Here is a 24,421-nt window from a genome sequence, read left to right on the forward strand (position 1 = left end):
CAGGGGGAATCTAGAACCATGTCTGCTGCAGTCTCCCATTCTCCAGCCGCAGTGGAGCCTGCTCAGCGGAGACGTCAGTCCCAGCATCTGGCTCAGGCTGATACTGGACAACAGGATACTACTGCCCTTCCAGGCTCTGTCATTGTAGCCAGCAATGTTCAGCAGCGAGCAGGTCCCGCTTTTCCCATACTGAGCATACCCACGGGACGACCTCCCATTGGAGGTCTGGGGTCATATGCTCAGGTCCTGTAGCAGCTCCTATTGGACCACCAGGAAGGTCCTTGTCTGCTACAGCTATAAAAGGTTCGCATGGCCATGCTCTAGTATTAACCTATGTTTTGAGCCTTGCTACTGTGTGGTCATGTTTGCATGTGGTCAGGGTTGGCTGAAATAAGCCCCTAGAATACCGGCACCTCCGGTGAGGAGTTTTGTGTGTTTGGATTCAGGTCTTGGCTGAAATAAGCCCCTAGAATACCGGCACCTCCGGTGAGGAGTTGTTTGTGTGCTATGCTGACTGCATGACCACAGTTTTGCTCTGTTTGGTAGCTGTGTTCATCTGTGAGGTTAACAGGGCACAGGGTTTCCCTATCCTAGCAATTCTGTGAAGTAACAGAGTTTGCTAATACGGTCATATAGCGCCGCCAATTACTAGCAGCAGGTTCCTCTCCTGCACGGTGGACCCTGGGTTGCGAACGCACCTATTATTACATATATTTATACTAGGTGCATTCCACCAACCCTAACATAAGGTATCATTCTAATCAGTAAAATGGCACCGACCTGCCAGTGCCTCTAGGTTACTGTTCACAATCCTGCTGACAGGTTCTCTTTAAGATTAGTAGGTTGTACCCAATCAAGAATAGCCTGCACCTTAATGGTATCCATCTGAAAACTTTTAGCAACCAAATGACCTAGAAACTGAACCTGATGCAACTTAAATTTACACTTCTCTAGCTTGGCAAACAAATGATTGTCAGGAAGAACCTGAAGCACCAGAGGAAATTGCTCCATATACTTCACACAAGAACATGAGCAAATCAAGATATCATCCAAGTACATCACCACAAATCTACCCACCAAAGAGTAAAAAATATCATTTATAAAAATCTGAAAAAATGCTAGGGCATCACCAAATTTTCAAGGTGACCCTCAGGTGTATGGAAGGCAGTCTTCCAATCATCACCATGGCAAACACATATACGGTTATATGCCCCTCTCAGATCCAGTTTAGAAAAGCATTTGGCCCCTGCTAGTTGATTAAACAGATCAAGAATAAGAGGTACTGGGTATGGATTACTTACAGCAATCTTATTAATCTCTGTAAAATCCAAACAAGAACGTAAACCTCCATCTTTTTTATTAGCATAGAAAAATCCCACAGACTGGTGATGTGGAAGGCGTTATGTAACCCATGGAGAGACTCTTTTAAATGTGCTGTATTCTTCCAAGGCATCTCTTTCAGCAAGAGAGAGGTTAAACAGACAAGGTTTAGGAAATTTGGCTCCTGGGATAATTTTGATAGCACAATCAAATGACTTATGCGGGGGATGTTGTGATAGGCAATTCAGTATCACAATGGACATAGCGGTCAGAGCACATACAGTGATCTGACAATAACCCAAAATAATAGAACGAGCTCTGAGACGTGGGAACTCTGCAGACCGCAATCCCTAATCCTCTCCAAACAACACTAGAGGCAGCCGTGGATTGCGCCTAACTCTGCCTATGCAACTCGGCACAGCCTGAGAAACTAACTAGCCTGAAGATAGAAAATAAGCCTACCTTGCCTCAGAGAAATACCCCAAAGGAAAAGGCAGCCCCCCACATATAATGACTGTGAGTTAAGATGAAAAGACAAACGTAGGGATGAAATAGATTCAGCAAAGTGAGGCCCGACTTTCTTAACAGAGCGAGGATAGGAAAGATAACTTTGCGGTCTACACAAAACCCTAAAGAAAACCACGCAAAGGGGGCAAAAAGACCCTCCGTACCGAACTAACGGCACGGAGGTACACCCTTTGCGTCCCAGAGCTTCCAGCAAAACAATTAGACAAGCTGGACAGAAAAAATAGCAACAAATAGCAAAGAAGAACTTAGCTATGCAGAGCAGCAGGCCACAGGAATGATCCAGGGAAAAACAAGTCCAACACTGGAACATTGACAAAGCATGGATCAAAGCATTAGGTGGAGTTAAGTAGAGAAGCACCTAACGACCTCACCAGATCACCTGAGGGAGGAAACTCAGAAGCCGCAGTACCACTTTCCTCCACAAACGGAAGCTCCCAGAGAGAATCAGCCGAAGTACCACTTGTGACCACAGGAGGGAGCTCTGCCACAGAATTCACAACAGGGGGAATAACTTCAGTCTCACAAAAAGCATTCTCAAAATCCTGAATAAAATCTGGAAGAAGAGATCTAATAGATGCCAGGGATTTAGATAAACAAGTGGAAAACTTCCCCCAAGACTTAACCTCACGAGTCTCCAAATTTGCGGTAGGATTGTTTCAGCAACCAAGGCATAGCCAAAACACTTTTAGCTTGTAAGGAAGGAAACACCATGAATGAAATAGATTCTGTGTATAACTCTCCCACTCTCATGCACACATTCTCAACCTTAAAAGTAACATGACTTTGAATAAGGGGAGAATTATCAATTGCGGATACTTCTATAGGATGACCGAGAGTTGAAAGTGTGCACCCACAAAATCACTATTAACGAAATCGAAAGCAGTATCTGTGCTGAAACAGATCCCAGAGTGAGTTAAACAACCACATAATATAAAATAAAGGATCAATCATGAACTGTTAGAGAATTTTTTCACCTACAGAAGATAGGTGCAAGTTAAAGAACAAACAACAGGGAGATAAACCCTAGCAGGTCTTTCGCTGACTGGCCAAAACTGCAGTAGTATGGCTGGACACCCAAATAAGACTATCACCAGCAGATAATACTACCAGGGGGAAGTATATAAAGCTGCACCCGAAAGGTGATAGGGCAGACAAATGAGAAAATAAAAACACCTGGTACCCTAAATAAACTCAACCAAGGCTAAAAGAAACTAAACACTGTGAGGCAGTGACCCTTGTTACAGCTAGGGGGCGCTGTTTGTAGTCCCCAGAATGCACACGGAGGCATAGTGAGGCCATGAGGGGGTATTGCAGTCGCAGGTGTAGCTGTGATTACAATGGTAAAGCAGTGACTGATTAAAAGCCCTGTAGTATAGGGAGGGGTGTGTCAGGTGTCAGGTGTTAGTGTTGGTCTTGGAAGCAGACCAAGCATGAGATTTGTGCAGAGCTCTTTCTGTGTGGAGCAACACAGGGCCAGGCAGAGTCTAAAGCCTGACACCCCAGCGTACACGGTGGCAGGGCCGCCATCAGGGCATGACAGCCGTGACTGGCGTATGGGGCCCGGTGAGCACAGGGGGCCCGCATCGGGCCCCGTCTCATCTGGTCACCGGGCCCCCCCTGCAGGCGCTGTGGCAGCGGCACACTATTGACGTGCGGGCCCGCGCCCGCACGTCAATAGTTAACAGCCGCCAGCCAGTCTGAGGCTGGCGGCTGAAAAGGGCCGCAGTGCGCACTCGTCGCCGCCGGCGTCTGACGTCATTGTCAGCCGCCGGGCCCGGCGGCGAGTGCGTCTGTGTGGAGCCTGGAGAGGGAGCTTCACCCGGCGCTGGAGCTTGGCCAGGTAAGAAGTTGTGTTTTTTTTTTTCTTTGAGAGCTGCTGCGATCCAGGGGGGCCCGGGGGGCAGGATGATGGACACACAGGGGCAGAAATGCTGGACACACAGGGGCAGAATGGTGGACACACAGGGGCAGAAATGCTGGACACACAGGGGCAGAATGGTGGACACACAGGGGCAGAAATGCTTGACACACAGGGGCAGAATGGTGGACACACAGGGGCAGAAATGCTGGACACAGTGGGGCAGAATGGTGGACACAGTGGGGCAGAATGGTGGACACACAGGGGCAGAAATGCTGGACACAGTGGGGCAGAATGGTGGACACAGTGGGGCAGAATGGTGGACACACAGGGGCAGAAATGCTGGACACAGTGGGGCAGAATGGTGGACACACAGGGGCAGAATGGTGGACACACAGGGGCAGAATGGTGGACACAGTGGGGCAGAATGCTGGACACACAGGGGCAGAAATGCTGGACACAGTGGGGCAGAAATGCTGGACACAGTGGGGCAGAATGCTGGACACAGTGGGGCAGAATGGTGGACACACAGGGGCAGAATGGTGGACACACAGGGGCAGAATGGTGGACACAGTGGGGCAGAATGCTGGACACACAGGGGCAGAAATGCCGGACACAGTAGGGCAGAATGGTGGACACAGTGGGGCAGAATGCTGGACACAGTGGGACAGAAATGCTGGACACAGTGGGGCAGAAATGCTGGACACAGTGGGACAGAATGGTGGACACACAGGGGCAGAATGGTGGACACAGTGGGGCAGAATGCTGGACACAGTGACACAGGGGCAGAAATGCCGGACACAGTGGGGCAGAATGGTGGACACAGTGGGGCAGAATGCTGGACACAGTGGGGCAGAAATGCTGGACACAGTGGGGCAGAAATGCTGGACACACAGGGGCAGAAATGCCGGACACAGTGGGGCAGAATGGTGGACACAGTGGGGCAGAATGCTGGACACAGTGGGGCAGAAATGCTGGACACAGTGGGGCAGAAATGCTGGACACAGTGGGACAGAATGGTGGACACACAGGGGCAGAATGGTGGACACAGTGGGGCAGAATGCTGGACACAGTGACACAGGGGCAGAAATGCCGGACACAGTGGGGCAGAATGGTGGACACAGTGGGGCAGACTGCTGGACACAGTGGGGCAGAAATGTGGACACACAGGGGCAGAAATGCTGGACACAGTGGGGCAGAAATGCTGGACACAGTGGGGCAGAAATGCTGGACACAGTGGGGCAGAAATGCTGGACACAGTGGGGCAGGATGCTGGACACAATGGGGGCAGGATGCTGGACACAGTGGGGCAGAATGGTGGATACAGTGGGGCAGAATGCTGGACACAGTGGGGCAGAAATGCTGGACACAGTGGGGCAGAAATGCTGGACACAGTGGGACAGAATGGTGGACACACAGGGGCAGAATGGTGGACACAGTGGGGCAGAATGCTGGACACAGTGACACAGGGGCAGAAATGCCGGACACAGTGGGGCAGAATGGTGGACACAGTGGGGCAGAATGCTGGACACAGTGCGGCAGAAATGTGGACACACAGGGGCAGAAATGCTGGACACAGTGGGGCAGAAATGCTGGACACAGTGGGGCAGAAATGCTGGACACAGTGGGGCAGGATGCTGGACACAATGGGGGCAGGATGCTGGACACAGTGGGGCAGAAATGCTGGACACAGTGGGGCAGAAATGCTGGACACAGGGGCAGAAATGCTGGACACAGTGGGACAGAATGGTGGACACACACAGGGGCAGAAATGCTGGACACACAGTGGGGCAGAAATGCTGGACACAGTGGGGCAGAATGCTGGATACACAGGGGCAGAAATGCTGGACACAGTGGGGCAGAAATGCTGGACACAGTGGGGCAAAAATGCTGGACACAGGGGCAGAAATGCTGGACACAGTGGGACAGAATGGTGGACACACACAGGGGCAGAAATGCTGGACACACAGTGGGGCAGAATGCTGGACACAGTGGGGCAGAATGCTGGACACACAGGGGCAGAAATGCTGGACACAGGGGCAGAAATGCTGGACACAGGGGCAGAAATGCTGGACACAGTGGGGCAGAATGCTGGACACACAGTGGGGCAGAATGCTGGAGACAGGGGCAGAAATGCTGGACACACAGTGGGGCAGAATGCTGGACACAGTGGGGCAGAATGCTGGACACACAGGGGCAGAAATGCTGGACACAGTGGGGCAGAAATGCTGGACACAGTGGGGCAAAAATGCTGGACACAGGGGCAGAAATGCTGGACACAGTGGGACAGAATGGTGGACACACACAGGGGCAGAAATGCTGGACACACAGTGGGGCAGAATGCTGGACACAGTGGGGCAGAATGCTGGACACACAGGGGCAGAAATGCTGGACACAGGGGCAGAAATGCTGGACACAGGGGCAGAAATGCTGGACACAGTGGGGCAGAATGCTGGACACACAGTGGGGCAGAATGCTGGACACACAGTGGGGCAGAATGCTGGACACACAGTGGGGCAGAATGCTGGACACACAGTGGGGCAGAATGCTGGAGACAGGGGCAGAAATGCTGGACACAGTGACAGGGGCAGAATGCTGGACATTGGGGCAGAATGCTGGACACAGTGGGGCAGAAATGCTGGACACAGTGACAGGGGCAGAATGCTGGACACAGTGACAGGTGCAGAATGCTGGACACAGGGGCAGACTGTGAGACCCAGGGGCAGAATGCGAGACACGGGGCAGAATGGAGATACGGGGCATGATTGGAGACACGGGGCAGGATGAAAGACATGGGGGCATGACTGGAGACAGATGGGGCAGGATTGGAGACAGATGGGGCAGAATGGAGACACAGGGGGCATGATTGGAGACAAGTGTCAGGATTGCAGACATGGGGGCATGGTTGGAGACATAGGGGGCAGAATGGAGACATGGGGCATGATTGGAGACACTGGGGGCAGAATTGGAGACAGATCGTGCAGGATCATGGGGCAGGATGGATATGATGGAGACAGATGGGGCAGGATGGAGAGATCACATGGGGCGATCATATGGGGCAGGATAAGGAGATCATATGGGGCAGAATGGATACTCATGAGGGCAGGATGGGAGAATATCTGGCTGACGCCAGGAATGAGACACACGGGGCCAGGCTGGGTGATATTATTAATACCATAGGGACTAATTTAGGGATATTATTACTGCAGTGATGTATTTATTTTATTTTTTGAGTATACTGTTTTAAATGGGGGGCGGTCCTGTTACTGTATAGAATGATACTATGTCGCCTTCTTCATGTGGTGTAATGTAGAAGTTGTGAAAAATTAAGTAATGTGTTCTGCAAGCGGAGCTCGAGATAACTGTGTTATTTCCTGCAGAGAGAAGTCCTGGCTGGATGAAATGATGGCGGTCTGTGCTGGATGAAAGATGAAGGACTTCACCTAGAGACGTCACTGGTGAGTCAGTGTGTTACCTATACACTGACACTATACACTGTATACAGAGCTCCTGTGTATAATTTCACTAGTGATCACTATATTATCTGTACACAGACACTGCATACTAAGTACAGATCTCCTGTGTATAATGGCACTTATGGTGATAGTATGGTGCTTTTTTAAAAATTACTGATCAGAATTGTAGTATTCAGTCACTATGTGGTGGTAATATGTGGTCTGGACATGGTGTTGTGGTATTTGTTCCTTGTATGTGATATTATTCGATCACTGTGGTGGTAATATGTGGTCTGGTCATGGTGTTGTGGTATTTGTTCCTTGTATGTGATATTATTCGATCACTGTGGTGGTAATATGTCATCTGGTCATGGTGTTGTGGTATTTGTTCCTTCTATGTGATATTATTGGGCATTTTAAAAATTGAAAAATAAATAAAAATATACCTAAATTGTATTGCATATTTTAACAAATATTTAATAGGTTACAGCAGAGTAGGGCCCGGCCAAAAGTGTCTACCGTGTTATGGTGGCGGCTTAAAAAATCTTTTGGCCAAAACAAAAGCTGCCTGCTATATGTGTGATCTGGTGATGGGAACTGTTAATGTGTGATTGGTGAGAAGTGGAGTTTTTCCAAGAGAGAGCGGTGGGACTGTGGACAGTTCGAGGGGTGGAGCCTGGAGGCGGGGCTGGGGTGGAGCCTGGGCGGAGTCTCAAGGGGGCCCCGAAAATTTTGCCAGTATGGGGCCCCGAAATTTCTAGTGGCAGCCCTGCACGGTGGTATAGTTCGTTCATGGAAACTGTCTTCATTTTTCCTGGCTGCGTACCGGAGGACTCGTTTACTTTCTGTTTGTGAGTATGCTGAATAATAAACAAGACTTTATTTTGAACCTTTTCCTGGGTCACTGCCGTCTCATTGCACAGCAAGGTCACCGCTGCAGTACAACACCCAGAGAAATTATGTACAGTGGGGAAAAAAGTATTTAGTCAGCCACCAAATGTTTGTAAATCAGTGTTTTTAGTGTGCTAAATAACAAATGCCAAAAATACTACATAATCCTGGCATTGCTGTGATCACAATGACCTGAGAATAAAGTTTTCTTAACACTTTTACAGCACTGTAAACAGTGTAAAAAAGTTAAGACAATTCCTGAATTGCTGTTTATTTTTTAATTCTGTTTCCCAAAAATTTGAAGCGATAAGAAGTGATTAAAAATATTATGTACCCCCAAATGGCACCAATAAAATCTTCAATTCATCCCACAGAACACAAGCCCCAACTTAGATCTGTTGTCTGTCAATCTAAAAATGAAGGTTTTCCATGTTACCAGTGGCTTCAAGACTCTGGAAAAATGACTCGGCCCCCCAATAAACAATTCAGTAAAATCCAGCGTGCCAAAATCACAGTATATGGTATTGCTACAGAGCTTAAAGGGGTTCCCGGGTCTCATCATAGCATATCAATTTGATAGGTGCTTGATATGAGATCAGAGGGGGTCTGGCACCTGGCACACTAACCGATCAGCTAATAACTGCTTGATGTCTGGACAGAACACAGCATCACCTTGCCTGGCTTAGTAGTCGCAGAAAGTAATAAACTTTATCTTCTATTGAAGTGAATGTATTGCACTACTTGGCGGCGGCTACCAAGCAATTCAAGCAGTGCTGATGTATTCTACCAATACATCATTTACAGTGGGTACGGAAAGTATTCAGACCCCTTTAAATTTTTCACTCTTTGTTTCATTGCAGCCATTTGTTAAATTCAAAACAGTACATTTTTTTCTCATTGATGTACACTCTGCACCCCATCTTGGCTGAGCAAAGTGTCTGAATACTTATGACCATATGATATTTCAGTTTTTCTTTTTTAACCCCTTCATGACCCAGCCTATTTTGACCTTAATGACCTGGCCGTTTTTTGCAATTCTGACCAGTGTCCCTTTATGAGGTAATAACTCAGGAACGCTTCAACGGATCCTAGCGGTTCTGAGATTGTTTTTTCGTGACATATTGGGCTTCATGTTAGTGGTAAATTTAGGTCAATAAATTCTGCGTTTATTTGTGATAAAAACGGAAATTTGGCGAAAATTTTGAAAATTTCGCAATTTTCACATTTTGAATTTTTATTCTGTTAAACCAGAGAGTTATGTGACACAAAATAGTTAATAAATAACATTTCCCACATGTCTACTTTACACCAGCACAATTTTGGAAACAAAATTTTTTTTTGCTAGGAAGTTATAAGAGTTAAAATTTGACCAGCGATTTCTCATTTTTACAACGAAATTTACAAAACCATTTTTTTTAGGGACCACCTCACATTTGAAGTCAGTTTGAGGGGTCTATATGGCTGAAAATACCCAAAAGTGACACCATTCTAAAAAATGCACCCCTCAAGGTGCTCAAAACCACATTCAAGAAGTTTTTTAACCCTTCAGGTGCTTCACAGCAGCAGAAGCAACATGGAAGGAAAAAATGAACATTTAACTTTTTAGTCACAAAAATTATCTTTTAGCAACATTTTTTTTATTTTCCCAATGGTACAAGGAGAAACTGAACCACGAAAGTTGTTGTCCAATTTGTCCTGAGTACGCTGATACCTCATATGTGGGGGTAAACCACTGTTTGGGCGCACGGCAGGGCTTGGAAGGGAAGGAGCGCCATTTGACTTTTTGAATGAAAAATTGGCTCCACTCTTTAGCGGACACCATGTCACGTTTGGAGAGCCCCCGTGTGCCTAAAAATTGGAGCTCCCCCACACGTGACCCCATTTTGGAAACTAGACGCCCGAAGGAACTTATCTAGATGCATAGTGAGAACTTTGAACCCCCGGGGGCTTCACAAATTGATCCGTAAAAATGAAAAAGTACTTTTTTTTCACAAAAAAATTCTTTTAGCCTCAATTTTTTTCATTTTCACATGGGCAACAGGATAAAATGGATCCTAAAATTTGTTGGGCAATTTCTCATGAGTACACCGATACCTCACATGTGGGGGTAAACCACTGTTTGGGCACATGGTAAGGTTCGGAAGGGAAGGAGCGCCATTTGACTTTTTGAATGAAAAATTATCTCCATCGTTAGCGGACACCATGTCGTGTTTGGAGAGCCCCCGTGTGCCTAAACATTGGAGCTCCCCCACAAATGACCCCATTTTGGAAACTAGACCCCCCAAGGAACTTATCTAGATGCATATTGAGCACTTTAAACCCTCAGGTGCTTCACAAATTGATCTGTAAAAATGAAAAAGTACTTTTTTTTTCACAAAAAAATTCTTTTCGCCTCAGTTTTTCATTTTCACATGGGCAACAGGATAAAATGAATACTAAAATTTGTTGGGCAATTTCTCCCGAGTACGCCGATACCTCATATGTGGGGGTAAACCACTGTTTGGGCACACGGCAGGGCTCGGAAGGGAAGGCGCGCCATTTGACTTTTTGAATGGAAAATTAGCTCCAATTGTTAGCGGACACCATGTCGCGTTTAGAGAGCCCCTGTGTGCCTATGCATTGGAGCTCCCCCACAAGTGACCCCATTTTGGAAACTAGACCCCCCAAGGAACTTATCTAGATGCATATTGAGCACTTTAAACCCCCAGGTGCTTCACAGAAGTTTATAATGCAGAGCCATGAAAATAAAAAATAATTTTTCTTTCCTCAAAAATGATTTTTAGCCTGGAATTTCCTATTTTGCCAAGGGTAATAGGAGAAATTGGACCGCAAATGTTGTTGTCCAGTTTGTCCTGAGTACGCTGATACCCCATATGTGGGGGTAAACCACTGTTTGGGCGCACGGCAGGGCTCGGAAGGGAAGGCACGCCAATTGGCGTTTTAAATGGAAAATTAGCTCCAATCATTAGCGGACACCATGTCACGTTTGGAGAGCCCCTGTGTGCCTAAACATTGGAGATCCCCCACATATGACCCCATTTTGGAAACTAGACCCCCAAAGGAACTAATCTAGATGTGTGGTGAGGACTTTGAACTTCCAAGTGCTTCACAGAAGTTTATAACCCAGAGCCATGAAAATAAAATAAAAATTTTATTTTCTCTAAAATGATTTTTTAGCCTGCAATTTATTATTTTCCCAAGGGTAACAGGAGAAATTTGACCCCAAAAGTTGTTGTACAGTTTCTCCTGAGTACGCTGATACCCCATATGTGGGGGTAAACCACAGTTTGGGCACATGTCGGGGCTCGGAAGTCAAGTAGTGACATTTTGAAATGCAGACTTTGATGGAATGCTCTGCGGGCGTTACGTTGCGTTTGCAGAGCCCCTGATGTGGCTAAACAGTAGAAACCCCCCACAAGTGACCCCATTTTAGAAACTAGACCCCGAAAGGAACTTATCTAGATGTGAGGTGAGCACTTTGAACCCCCAAGTGCTTCACAGAAGTTTATAACACAGAGCAGTGAAAATAATAAATACGTTTTCTTTCCTCAAAAATAATTTTTTAGCCCAGAATTTTTTATTTTCCCAAGGGTTACAGGAGAAATTGGACCCCAAAAGTTGTTGTCCAGTTTCTCCTGAGTACGCTGATACCCCATATGTGGGGGTAAACCACTGTTTGGGCACATGTCGGGGCTCGGAAGTCAAGTAGTGACGTTTTGAAATGCAGACTTTGATGGAATGGTCTGCAGGCGTCACGTTGCGTTTGCAGAGCCCCTGGTGTGCCTAAACAGTAGCAACCCCCCACAAGTGACCCCATTTTGGAAACTAGACCCCCCAAGGAACTTATCTAGATATGTGGTGAGCACTTTGAACCCCCAAGTGCTTCACAGACGTTTACAACGCAGAGCCGTGAAAATAAAAAATCATTTTTCTTTCCTCAAAAATGATGTTTTAGCAAGCAATTTTTTATTTTCTCAAGGGTAACAGGAGAAATTGGACCCCAGTAATTGTTGCCCAGTTTGTCCTGAGTACGCTGATACCCCATATGTGGGGGTAAACCACTGTTTGGGCACATGTCGGGGCTCGGAAGTCAAGTAGTGACGTTTTGAAATGCAGACTTTGATGGAATGGTCTGCGGGCGTCACGTTGCGTTTGCAGAGCCCCTGGTGTGCCTAAACAGTAGAAACCCCCCACAAGTGACCCCATTTTGGAAACTAGACCCCCCAAGGAACTTATCTAGATATGTGGTGAGCACTTTGAACCCCCAAGTGCTTCACAGACGTTTACAACGCAGAGCCGTGAAAATAAAAAATCATTTTTCTTTCCTCAAAAATGATGTTTTAGCAAGCAATTTTTTATTTTCTCAAGGGTAACAGGAGAAATTGGACCCCAGTAATTGTTGCCCAGTTTGTCCTGAGTACACTGATACCCCATATGTGGGGGTAAACCACTGTTTGGGCACACGTCGGGGCTCGGAAGGGAAGGAGCACCATTTGACTTTTTGAATAAAAGATTGGCTGGAATCAATGGTGGCGCCATGTTGCGTTTGAAGACCCCCTGATGTGCCTAAACAGTGGAAACCCCTCAATTCTAACGCCAACACACCCCTAACCCTTATCCCAACTGTAGCCGTAACCCTAACCACAACCCTAACCCCAACACACCCCTAACCCTAACCACAACCCTAATTCCAACCCAACCCTAACCCTAAGGCTATGTACCCACGTTGCGGATTCGTGTGAGATTTTTCCGCACCATTTTTGAAAAATCCGCGGGTAAAAGGCACTGCGTTTTACCTGCGGATTTACTGCGGATTTCACCTGCGGATTCCTATTGAGGAATAGGTGTAAAACGCTGCGGAATCCGCACAAAGAATTAACATGCTGCGGAAAATACAACGCAGCGTTTCCGTGCGGTATTTTCCGCACCATGGGCACAGCGGATTTGGTTTTCCATAGGTTTACATGGTACTGTAAACCTGATGGAACACTGCTGCGGATCCGCAGCGGCCAATCCGCTGCGGATCCGCAGCCAAATCCGCACCGTGTGCACATAGCCTAATTCTAAAGGTATGTGCACACGCTTCGGAAAACGCTGCGGATCCGCAGCAGTTTCCCATGAGTTTACATTTCAATGTAAACCTATGGGAAACAAAAATCGCTGTACACATGCTGCGGAAAAACTGCACGGAAACGCAGCGGTTTACATTCCGCAGCATGTCACTTCTTTCTGCGGATTCCACAGAGGTTTTACAACTGCTCCAATAGAAAATCGCAGTTGTAAAACCGCAGTGAAATGCGCAGAAAAACCGCGGTAAATCTGCCATAAATCCGCAGCGGTTTAGCACTGCGGATTTATCAAATCCGCTGCGGAAAAATCCGCAGAGGACCAGAATACGTGTGCACATACCGAAACCCTAACCCTAACCCTACCCCTACCCCTAACCCTACCCCTACCCCTAACCCTACCCCTACCCCTAACCCTACCCCTACCCCTACCCCTAACCCTACCCCTAACCCTAACCCTAGTTCTAACTCCAACCTTAGTGAAAAAAAAAAAAAATTCTTTATTTTATTATTGTCCCTATCTATGGGGGACAAATGGGGGGGTCATTTACTGTTTTTTTATTTTGACCACTGTGATAGATTATATCACAGTGATCAAAATTCACATTGGAACGAATCTGCCGGCCGGCAGATTCGGCGGGCGCACTGCGCATGCGCCCGCCATTTTGGAACATGGCGGCGCCCGGGGAAGAAGACGGACGGACCCCGCCAGGATCGGTAAGTATAAGGGGGGGAGATCAGGGCACAGGGGGGGGAGATCAGGGCACGGGGGGGCGTCGGAGCACGGGGGGGAGGGATCGGAGCATGGGGGAGAGTGATCGGTGTGCGGGCGGGTGGATCGGTGTGCAGGGGGGGTGGATCGGTGTGCAGGGGGGGTGGATCGGAGCACGGGGGGGGATCGGAGTGCGGGGGGGTTTGATTGGAGCACGGGGGGGTGTGATTGGAGCACGGGGGGAGCGGACAGGAGGACGGGGGAGCGGAGCACAGGACGGAGGGGAGCGGGCCACAGATCGGGGGGGCTGGGGGGGCGATCGGAGGAGTGGGGTGGGGGCACATTAGTATTTCCAGCCATGGCCGATGATATTTCAGCATCGGCCATGGCTGGATTGTAATATTTCACCATTTTTTTAGGTGAAATATTACAAATCGCTCTGATTGGCAGTTTCACTTTCAACAGCCAATCAGAGCGATCGTAGCCACGAGGGGGTGAAGCCACCCCCCCTGGGCTAAACTACCACTCCCCCTGTCCCTGCAGATCGGGTGAAATGGGAGTTAACCCTTTCACCCGATCTGCAGGGACGCGATCTTTCTGTGACACAGCATATGCGTCACAGGTCGGATTGGCACCGACTTTCATGACGCATACGCTGTGTCACAGGTCGGGAAGGGGTTAATGAATTTGCAAAAATTTCTACATTTCTGTTTTTTTCAGTCAAGATGGGGTGCAGAGTGTACATTAATGAGAAAAAATAAGAAAATAAGTTTTGCTTCTCCTTTTGCTGGAGTTGGTGTGATGAAGTTGGAGTTTGTAGTTGCTGCTGGAGATTGTTATCTGCTGTTTTTGTGTATATGCTATCTCCATTATCCTATTCCCATTTGGTTTGCACCTTACTATCATTCCCTTTATTCATCTCTACCCTTGGTGAGTGTTTTTGTATGTAAGCTACTTTTTGTTATCCTGTTTGTCTTGCGTGTATATATGTAGCGCCCCACTAGGGCCCTGGGTGTATGCGGTACTGGGTCCGGTTGTCGTTAAAGGGGTGGTCACGATGACAGCGACCTAGTACGTGGCCCTGGGCATCCAAGTAAATGGAAAGGACTTTAAAGGGGTTATTTGAAATAAAGTTTGTTTGTGACGCCACCTGTAGTATTCTGTCAGAGATGACCGATGCTGCTAAAAGGGGTCCACTGGGGTGATATTATGGCAGCAGGGATGGTAGGGCTTCCCACAGGTAAAGCTGGGTCCCCAGGGCTCCCGCTGTTGTAGGGAAATATGGTATAGTGCCAGAAAGAACTAGAGGACACAAGGTTGCATTCACTTTACCTTTCTTTACTGATATGCAGCAGCCACAGTCCAGGGTACCAGTGACAGGTGATGGTAAGGTCCGATCGTCCTGAAAGCGATTATGGATCCCCTTTCAGGTGAGGTTAAAAGCCTTCCTTTTTGTGCTGTAAGGCGAGTCCCTTGCTATCTATGGCTCCACACAAGGTCCTCTCTTTCCCTGTCCTAAGACAGTACCCGCATGGTAGGCAACGCAAGCCTTTTTACAGGTGTCTCTAATTCTGACTCCATGCTCTATGTGTTGCTGTGCCTTCGGGTATGGGTGCAGACAGACGACCTAGAATCTTCTGCCCTCTAGTTTCTGCTATGGGAAATACAGTTCCACACAGCCTCGGGCTCCCGGTGCCCAGTTCTTGCGCTTCAGCATGGAAGGAGCTCTGACCAGCTCCCTTCCAACTCCATAGTTCTCCTGTGCTTCTCCCCTCTGGCACGTTCTACAGATACAACACTGTCTGCTTCTCCTCTCTGGCCTGGAGCTGCAGCACCACATGGCTGCACGGCCCCAGCTCTCCTGCTCACCTCTCTCTTCTCCAACCGACTGTCTGACACCAACTAAAACTAACTCCTCCAAGCCAGAATCTACTGTATATATCTAGGGAAACTCCACTGAAACTGGGTTCAGAGCTCCCCCTTCTGGCCAGGAATCAGAACATGTTGCATGTATGTACCACCTGTCAAAGGGATCCTCCTCACTTCCAGGCATGGCATCACCCTTCCCGAAAGGAAAGTGGCACCACTGTAACATCTGGCTTACTGGGGTGTTACATATACATTAACATCTGTCCAGGCCCCTAGGAGGAGGGGGAGGGGACAGTTCAGAACATTAAGAGGAGCATAGTAAGGTCGCAGTCTCAGGCCTCTCTACCTTTAACCCCTTAGTGACAGAGCCAATTTGGTACTTAATGACCGAGCAAATTTTTGCAATTTTGACCACTGTCAATTTATGAGGTTATAACTCTGGAACGCTTCAACGGATCCCGCTGATTCTGAGATTGTTTTTTCGTGACATATTGTACTTCATGTTAGTGGTAACATTTCTTCGATATTACTTGCGATTATGAAAAAAACGGAAATATGGCGAAAATTTTTAAAATTTTGCAATTTTCAAACTTTGTATTTGTATGCCCTTAAATCAGAGAGATATGTCACGAAAAATAGTTAATAAATAACATTTCCCACATGTCTACTTTACATCAGCACAATTTTGGAAACAACATTTTTTTTCGTTAGGGAGTTATAAGGGTTAAAAGTTGACCAGCAATTTCTCATTTTTACAACACCATTTTTTTTAGGGACCACATCACATTTGAAGTCATTTTGAGGGGTCTATATGATAGAAAATAATGAAGTGTGACACCATTCTAAAAACTACACCCCTCAAGGTTCTCAAAACCACATTCAAGAAGTTTATTAACCCTTTACGTGCTTCACAGGAACTGAAACAATGTGGAAGGAAAAAATGAACATTTAACTATTTTTTGCAAACATCTTAATTCAGAACCATTTTTTTTATTTTCACAAGTGTAAAAACAGAAATGTAACCATAAATTTTGTTATGCAATTTCTCCTGAATACGCCAATACCCCATATGTGGGGGTAAACCACTTTTTGGGCGCACCACAGAACTTAGAAGTGAAGGAGCGCCGTTTGACTTTTTCAATGCAGAATTGGCTAGAATTGAGATCGGACGCCATGTCACGTTTAGAGAGCCCTTGATGTGCCTAAACAGTGGAAACTCCCCATAAGTGACACCATTTTGGAAACTAGACCCCTTAAGGAACTTATCTAGATGTGTGGTGAGCACTTTGAACCCCCAAGTGCTTCACAGAAGTTTATAACGTAGAGCCGTGAAAATAAAAAATCGCTTTTGTTTACACAAAAATGATCTTTTCGCCCACAAATTCTTATTTTCACAAGGGTAACAGGAGAAATTAGACCACAAAAGTTGTTGTGCGATTTCTCCTGAATACGTCGATACCCCATATGTGAGGGTAAACCACTGTTTGGGCGCACCGCAGAGCTTGGAAGTGAAGGAGCGCCGTTTTACTTTTTCAATGTAGAATTGGCTGGAATTAAGATTGGACGCCATGTCGTGTTTGGAGAGCCCCTGATGTGCCTAAACAGTGGAAACCCCCCACAAGTGACCCCATTTTGGAAACTAGACCCCTTAAGGAACTTATCTAGATGTGTGGTGAGCACTTTGAACCCCCATGTGCTTCACAGAAGTTTATAACGTAGAGCCGTGAAAAAAAAAATCGCATTTTTTCTACAAAAATGATCTTTTTGCCCACAAATTTTTATTTTCACAAGGGTAACAGGAGAAATTAGATGACTAAAGTTGATGTGCAATTTCTCCTGAGTACGTTGATACCCAATATGTGGGGGTAAACCACTGTTTGGGCGCACCGCAGAGCTTGGAAGAGAAAGAGTGCCGTTTTACTTTTTCAATGTAGAATTGGCTGGAATTGAGATCGGACGCCATGTCGCGTTTGGAGAGCCCCTGATGTGCCTAAACAGTAGAAATCCCCCACAAGTGACCCCATTTTGGAAACTAGACCCCCCATGGAACTTATCTAGATGTGTGGTGAGAACTTTGAATGCCCAAGTGCTTCACAGAAGTTTATAATGCAGAGTCGTGAAAATAAAAAATATTTTTTTTTCCACAAAAAAGATTTTTAGCCCCCAAGTTTTTATTTTCACAAGGGTAACAAGTGAAATTGGACCCCAAAAGTTGTTGTCCAATTTGTCCTGAGTATGCTGGTACCCCATATGTGGGGGTAAACCACTGTTTGGGCGCACGGCAGAGCTCGGAAGGAAGGAGCGCCGTTTTGGAATGCAGACTTTGATAGAATGGTCTGCGGGTATTATGTTGCGTTTGCAGAGCCCCTGATGTACCTAACCAGTAGAAACCCTCCACAAGTGACCCCATTTTGGAAACTAGACCCCCCATGGAACTTATCTAGATGTGTGGTGAGAACTTTGAATGCCCAAGTGCTTCACAGAAGTTTAGAATGCAGAGTCGTGAAAATAAAAAATATTTTTTTTTTCACAAAAAAATTTTTTTAGCCCCAAATTTTTATTTTCACAAGGGTAACAGGAGAAATTGGACCACTAAAGTTGTTGTCCAATTTATCCTGAGTATGCTGGTACCCCATATGTGGGGGTAAACCACTGTTTGGGCGCACGGCAGAGCTCGGAAGGGAAGGAGCGCCGTTTTGGAATGCAGACTTAGATAGAATGGTCTGTGGGCGTTATGTTGCGTTTGCAGAGCCCCTGATGTACCTAAACAGTAGTAACCCCCCACAAGTGACCCCGTTTTGGAAACTAGACCCCCCCAAGGAACTTATATAGATGTGTGGTGAGAACTTTGAATGCCCAAGTGCTTCACAGAAGTTTATAATGCAGAGTCATAAAAAAAAATATTTATATATTTTTCCACAAAAAGGATTTTGTAGCCCCCAAGTTTTTATTTTCACAAGGATAACAAGAGAAATTGGACCTCCCAAGGAACTTATTTAGATGTGTTGTGAGAACTTTGAACCCCTAAGTGTTTCACTACAGTTTATAACGCAGAGCCGTGAAAATAAAAAAAAATTTTTTTTCACAAAAATGATTTTTTAGCCCCCAGCTTTGTATTTTTACAAGGGTAACAGAATAAATTGGACCCCAGAAGTTGTTGTCCAATTTATCCCGAGTATGCTGATGCCCCATATGTGGGGGTAACCCACTGTTTGGGCGCACGGCAGAGCTCAGAAGGGAGGGAGCACCATTTGACTTTTTGACCGCAAAATTGGCTATCGTGTTTGGAGACCCCCTGATGTACCTAAACAGTGGAAACCCCCCAATTCTAGCTCTAACCCTAATCCCAACACACCCCTAACCCTAATCCCAACCTGATCCATAATCCTAATCACAACCCTAACGATAATCACAACCCTTACCCCAAAACAACCCTAATGTCAACCCTAACCATAACCCTAATCAAAACCCTAAATCCAACACACCCCTAATCCTAATCTCAACCCTAACCTCAAACCTAACCCTAATCCCAATACACCCCTAATCACAACCCTAACCTTAACCCTAATCCCAAACCTAACCCTAATCCCAAGCGTAACCCTAATGCCAACCCTAACCCTAATACCAACCCTAATCCAAACCCTAACCCTAATCCCAACTCTAACCCTAACTTTAGCCCCAACCCTAGCCCTAACTTTAGCCCCAACCCTAACCCTAGCCCTAAGGCTACTTTCACACTTGCGTTGTTTGGCATCCGTCGCAATCCGTCGTTTTGGACAAGAAACGGATCCTGCAAATGTGCCCGCAGGATGCGTTTTTTGCCCATAGACTTGTATTGCCGACGGATCGTGACGGATGGCCACACGTCGCGTCCGTCGTGCACTGGATCAGTGTTTTGGCGGACCGTCAGCACAAAAAAACGTTCAATGTAACGTTCTTTTGTACGTCGCATCCGCCATTTCTGACCGCACATGCGTGGCCGTAACTCCGCCCCCTCCTCCCCAGGACATAGATTGGGCAGCGGATGCGTTGAAAAACTACATCCGCTGCCCACGTTGTGCACAATTTTCACAACGTGCATCGGTACGTCGGGCCGATGCATTGCGACGGCCCCGTACCGACGTAAGTGTGAAAGAAGCCTAACCCTAAATTTAGCGCCAACCCTAACTCTAAATTTAGCCCCAACCCTAACCCTAAATTTAGCCCCAACCCTAACCCTAAATTTAGCCCTAACCCTAATCCTAGCCCTAACCCTACCCCTAACCCTACCCCTAACCCTAGCCCTAACCCTAGCCCTAACCCTAGCCCTAACCCTAACCCTAACCCTAACCCTACCCCTAGCCCTAACCCTACCCCTAACCCTACCCCTAACCCTACCCCTAACCCTACCCCCACCCCTAGCCCTAGCCCTAACCCTAACCCTAGCCTTAACCCTAGCCCTAACCCTAGCCCTAACCCTAACCCTAGCCCTAACCCTAGCCCTAACCCTAACCCTAACCCTAACCCTACCCCTAGCCCTAACCCTACCCCTAACCCTACCCCTAACCCTACCCCTAACCCTACCCCCACCCCTAGCCCTAGCCCTAACCCTAACCCTAGCCTTAACCCTAGCCTTAACCCTAGCCCTAACCCTAGCCCTAACCCTAACCCTAGCCCTAACCCTAGCCCTAGCCCTAGCCCTAACCCTAACCCTAATTTTAGCCCCAACTGCTGTTCTCCTGCCGGCCAGCAGATGGAGACAGATGGCGGGCGCACTGCGCATGCGCCCGCCATTTTCTTTTGCCGGCGGCCAGGAGGAGCAGCAGGAGGATCCAGGGACACAGGTGAGTATGATAGGGTCCCCGAATCCCCCTATTTCTCTGTGCTCTGATGTGCGATCACATCAGAGGACAGAGAATTAAACTTTACTTTTTTTTTTTTTTTTTTTTGCGATCGCCGGTAAACAGTTAATTACCGGCGATCGCAAAACAGGGGTTGGTAAAACCGACTCCGATCATGCTCTTTGGGGTCTCGGCTACCCCCGGCAGCCGAGACCCCAAAGATTCTCGCGGGGCCGGCCGGCGGGCGCACTGCGCATGCGCCCGCCATTTTGAAGATGGCGGCGCCCACCGGGAGCCACGAGGAGCACCGGGGGAGATAGGTAAGTATCGGGGGGCTACCTGGGACCCCTTTTCTCTGTCCTCCGATGTGCGATCACATCGGAGGACAGAGAAATTAAAAAGAGATCGCGTTTTTTTTTTGCGATCGCCAGTAAACGGTTAATTACCGGCGATCGCAAATGCGGGGTGGGTAAAACCCCCCCAGAATCATGTTCTCTGGGGTCTCGGCTACCCCCGGCAGCCGAGACCCCAGAGAAAATCCGACTCTGGGGGGCGCTATTTACTTTTTCCACAGCTAACGGCGCTGTGGTATAAGTACCCTTAGCGGCCGCTGTTAAAAGGCGTATCGGCGGTCGCTAAGGGGTTAAGAGTACCCCTGGGACAGGGATAGTTAGGGTCCCAGTTGCATGGTCAATTTGAGGCCCCCCTAGCTTACCAAAGATTGTCACAGCATGACATTTTCACAGGCTCCACACTTTTTGATCTTAACTTGGATCCTGTTGCTAGCCTTGCGAGACAGCTGCAGGGTTTGTCTTGTGAGCTATCAGACCTACAGTCTAAGGTTTCTTCACGCTGGACTGGAACCTAAAGTGGCACTCTCGGATAGGTTTTCTGGGGGGGGGGTGTCAGGATAAATTTGTTGTGTTCCGGGAAGCCTGTAAGCTCTATTTCAGGCTTCGTCCATGGATAACTGGGAGTGAGGTACAGAGGGTGGGGATTGCTATCTCTCTCCTAAAAGGAGACCCTCAATCCTGGGCCTACTTAATCCCATCTGACTCATTGTCACTCCAGTTGATGGATGGATTTTTCAGGGCTGTTGGCCTCATTTATGATAACCTGGACAGGGTCTCCCTTGCAGAATCTAAACTACATAAGATCCAGCTGGGAGACCGACCGGCAGAGAAATTTTGTTCAGAATTCCATAGACAGTCCACTGACACCCAGTTGAATGACTCCTTCCTTAGGAGTCAGTTTTATCAGGACCTGTCTGAATGGTTAAAAGATGTATTGATGTTGTACAAAACTCCAGCGTTGTTGGATGCCGCCATAGCTCTTGCCATACGTATAGACAGATGCCTCCGGGATAGACCAGTAGTAACCCCACCCCATGTTGTAGTTCTCCCTGTGTCCTCTAAAGAACCTATGCAGTTAGGGGGGGCTTCTCCCTGTTATGGGTCTCTTGCAGTTTGCTGCAAGACGTGAGTGTGCTTTTACTATGGCAAAAATGGGAATTCACAACAGTCATCCAAAAAGACCAAAATACTGTTGTGAATTCTGTTGTCGGGCTCCCTCCGGTGGTCATGAATGGTACTTCGGCTGGTTCTGTCCATGGACTTCCTCTGGTGGGTGTTTCTGAGTTTCCTTTCACAGGTGACGAGGTTAATTCGTTAGCTGCTGCTCTATTTAACTCCACTTAGATCTTTGCTCCACGCCACCTGTCAATGTTTCAGTATTGGTCTAGTTCACTCCTGGATCGTTCTTGTGACCTGTCTTCCCATCAGAAGCTAAGTTCCAGCTTGTATTTCTTTGGTTTGCTATTTTTCTGTCCAGCTTGCTATTTAATTTGTTGTCTTGCTTGCTGGAAGCTCTGGGACGCAGAGGGAGCGCCTCCGCACCGTGAGTCGGTGCGGAGAGTCTTTTTGCGCCCTCTGCGTGGTCTTTTTGTAGGTTTTTGTGCTGACCGCAAAGTAACCTTTCCTATCCTCGGTCTGTTCAGTATGTCGGGCCTCACTTTGCTTAATCTATTTCATCTCTGTGTTTGTATTTTCATCTTTACTCACAGTCATTATATGTGGGGGGCTGCCTTTTCCTTTGGGGAATTTCTCTGAGGCAAGGTAGGCTTTATTTTCCTTTCTTCAGGGCTTGCTAGTTTCTTAGGCTGTGCCGAGTTGCATAGGGAGCGTTAGGCGCAATCCACGGCTATTTCTAGTGTGGTTGATAGGTTTAGGGATTGCGGTCAGCAGAGTTCCCACGTCCCAGAGCTCGTCCTTTATTATCAGTAACTATCAGGTCATTCCGTGTGCTCTTAACCACCAGGTCCATTATTGTCCTGACCACCAGGTCATAACACTGACCCTGATCAAAAGTTCACACACCTCATTTCTTAATACCGTGTATTGGCCCCTCTAACATCAATGACAGCTTGAAGTCTTTTGTGGTAGTTGTGGATGAGGTTCTTTATTTTCTTAGATGGTAAAGCTGCCCACTCTTCTTGGCAAAAAGCTTCCAGTTCCTGTAAATTCCTGGGCTGTCTAGCATTAACTGCACACTTGGGATCTCCCCAGAATGGCTCAATGGTATTGAGGTCAGGAGACTGAGATGGCCACTCCAGAACCTTCACTTTGTTTTGCTGTAGCCAATGACAGGTCGACTTGGCCTTGTGTTTTGGCTCATTGTCATGTTGGAACGTCCAAGTACATCAAGTGCGCATGTTCTGGGCTGATGAGTGCAAATTTGCCTGTAGTATTTGCTGATACTTGCTGCATTCATTTTTCCTTCAACTTTGACCAAGTTTCCTCTGCCTTTATAGTTCTCACATCCACAAAACATCAGCGATCCACCTCCATGCTTTACAGTAAGAAAGGTGTTTCTGTCATTATAGGCCTTGTTGACCTCTCTCCAAATGTTACGCTTATGGTTGTGGCCAAAAAGTTCAATTTTGGTCTCATCACTCCAAATTACCTTGTTCCAGAAGTTTTGAGGCTTGTTGCTGTGCTGTTTTCTGCATTGTAGGCAAGATACTTTGTGGCATTTGCGCAGTAATGGCTTTCTTCTGGCGACTCGACCATGCAGCCCATTTTTCTTCAAGTGGTTCTTTATTGTGCATCTTGAAACAGCCACACCGCTAGCTTTCAGAGAGTCCAGTATGGACTGAAGCTAATGTTATTTGTGGGTTTTTCTTTGCATACTGTAAGGATTTCACTCACTCAGCTGCGACGGCTGACACTCAGGAGACGTGTTCCTTTAAAGTTCACTGTGTTTATTGCTTCATAAACCATGTTGCAAACAACAGAAAACAAATAGCCTTTGGTTCAGGTAAAGAAAAACAAGTGTCCAGTTCATCCGGCTCAGTCCTGAAGCCGTAACACACTCAGGAGGGTTTCACCTCCACACATCTCTGCTGTGTAAAGGATTAGCCAGTCTTATAAAGAGCTAACCCCACCCAGTAACCCATCACATGATTAGCCATGTGGTCTGACATTACCACAGGTCCTGAAACACATATACAAGATTATGTGCAAGAAAGGAATACTCCGGGCTACATTACAGCAACCAGGCACTTATGTGGCACATACCTCCCATCGACTACAAACCCTTTAGCCATGCTACATACCTCCCCCCTCTGCCTAAAGCCGTGGGGCTTGGCACTTTCCCCCACTAAACAAGGGATTCTCGATAGGGCATCCGCATTACCGTGCAGCTTTCCGGCCCTATGTTCCACATGGAAACTGAAGTCCTGCAGGGCTAAGAACCAACGGGTGACTCTAGCATTTCTTCCTTTCGTTTCTCTCATCCACCTAAGCGGGGCATGCTCAGATACCAGTCTAAATTTACGTCCCAGCAGATAGTACCGCAATGTGTCCACTGCCCATTTTATGGCCAAGCACTCCTTCTCAACGACT

General features: G+C 47.3%; 1 protein-coding gene across 1 annotated transcript in view; it reads right to left on the bottom strand.

The window, feature by feature from the left end:
• Positions 1–23,625, bottom strand: part of LOC138664607 (zona pellucida sperm-binding protein 3-like) — a 78,250-nt gene extending 54,625 nt beyond the window's left edge. The window contains exon 1 of the mRNA XM_069751485.1: positions 23,481–23,625. Coding sequence (XP_069607586.1) covers positions 23,481–23,625 — 145 coding nt within the window. The remainder of the gene's footprint in view (positions 1–23,480) is intronic.
• Between the last annotated feature and the right edge of the window lie 796 nt (positions 23,626–24,421).

This window comes from Ranitomeya imitator, chromosome 1 (assembly GCF_032444005.1).
Source record: "Ranitomeya imitator isolate aRanImi1 chromosome 1, aRanImi1.pri, whole genome shotgun sequence".
Taxonomy (NCBI): domain Eukaryota; kingdom Metazoa; phylum Chordata; class Amphibia; order Anura; family Dendrobatidae; genus Ranitomeya; species Ranitomeya imitator.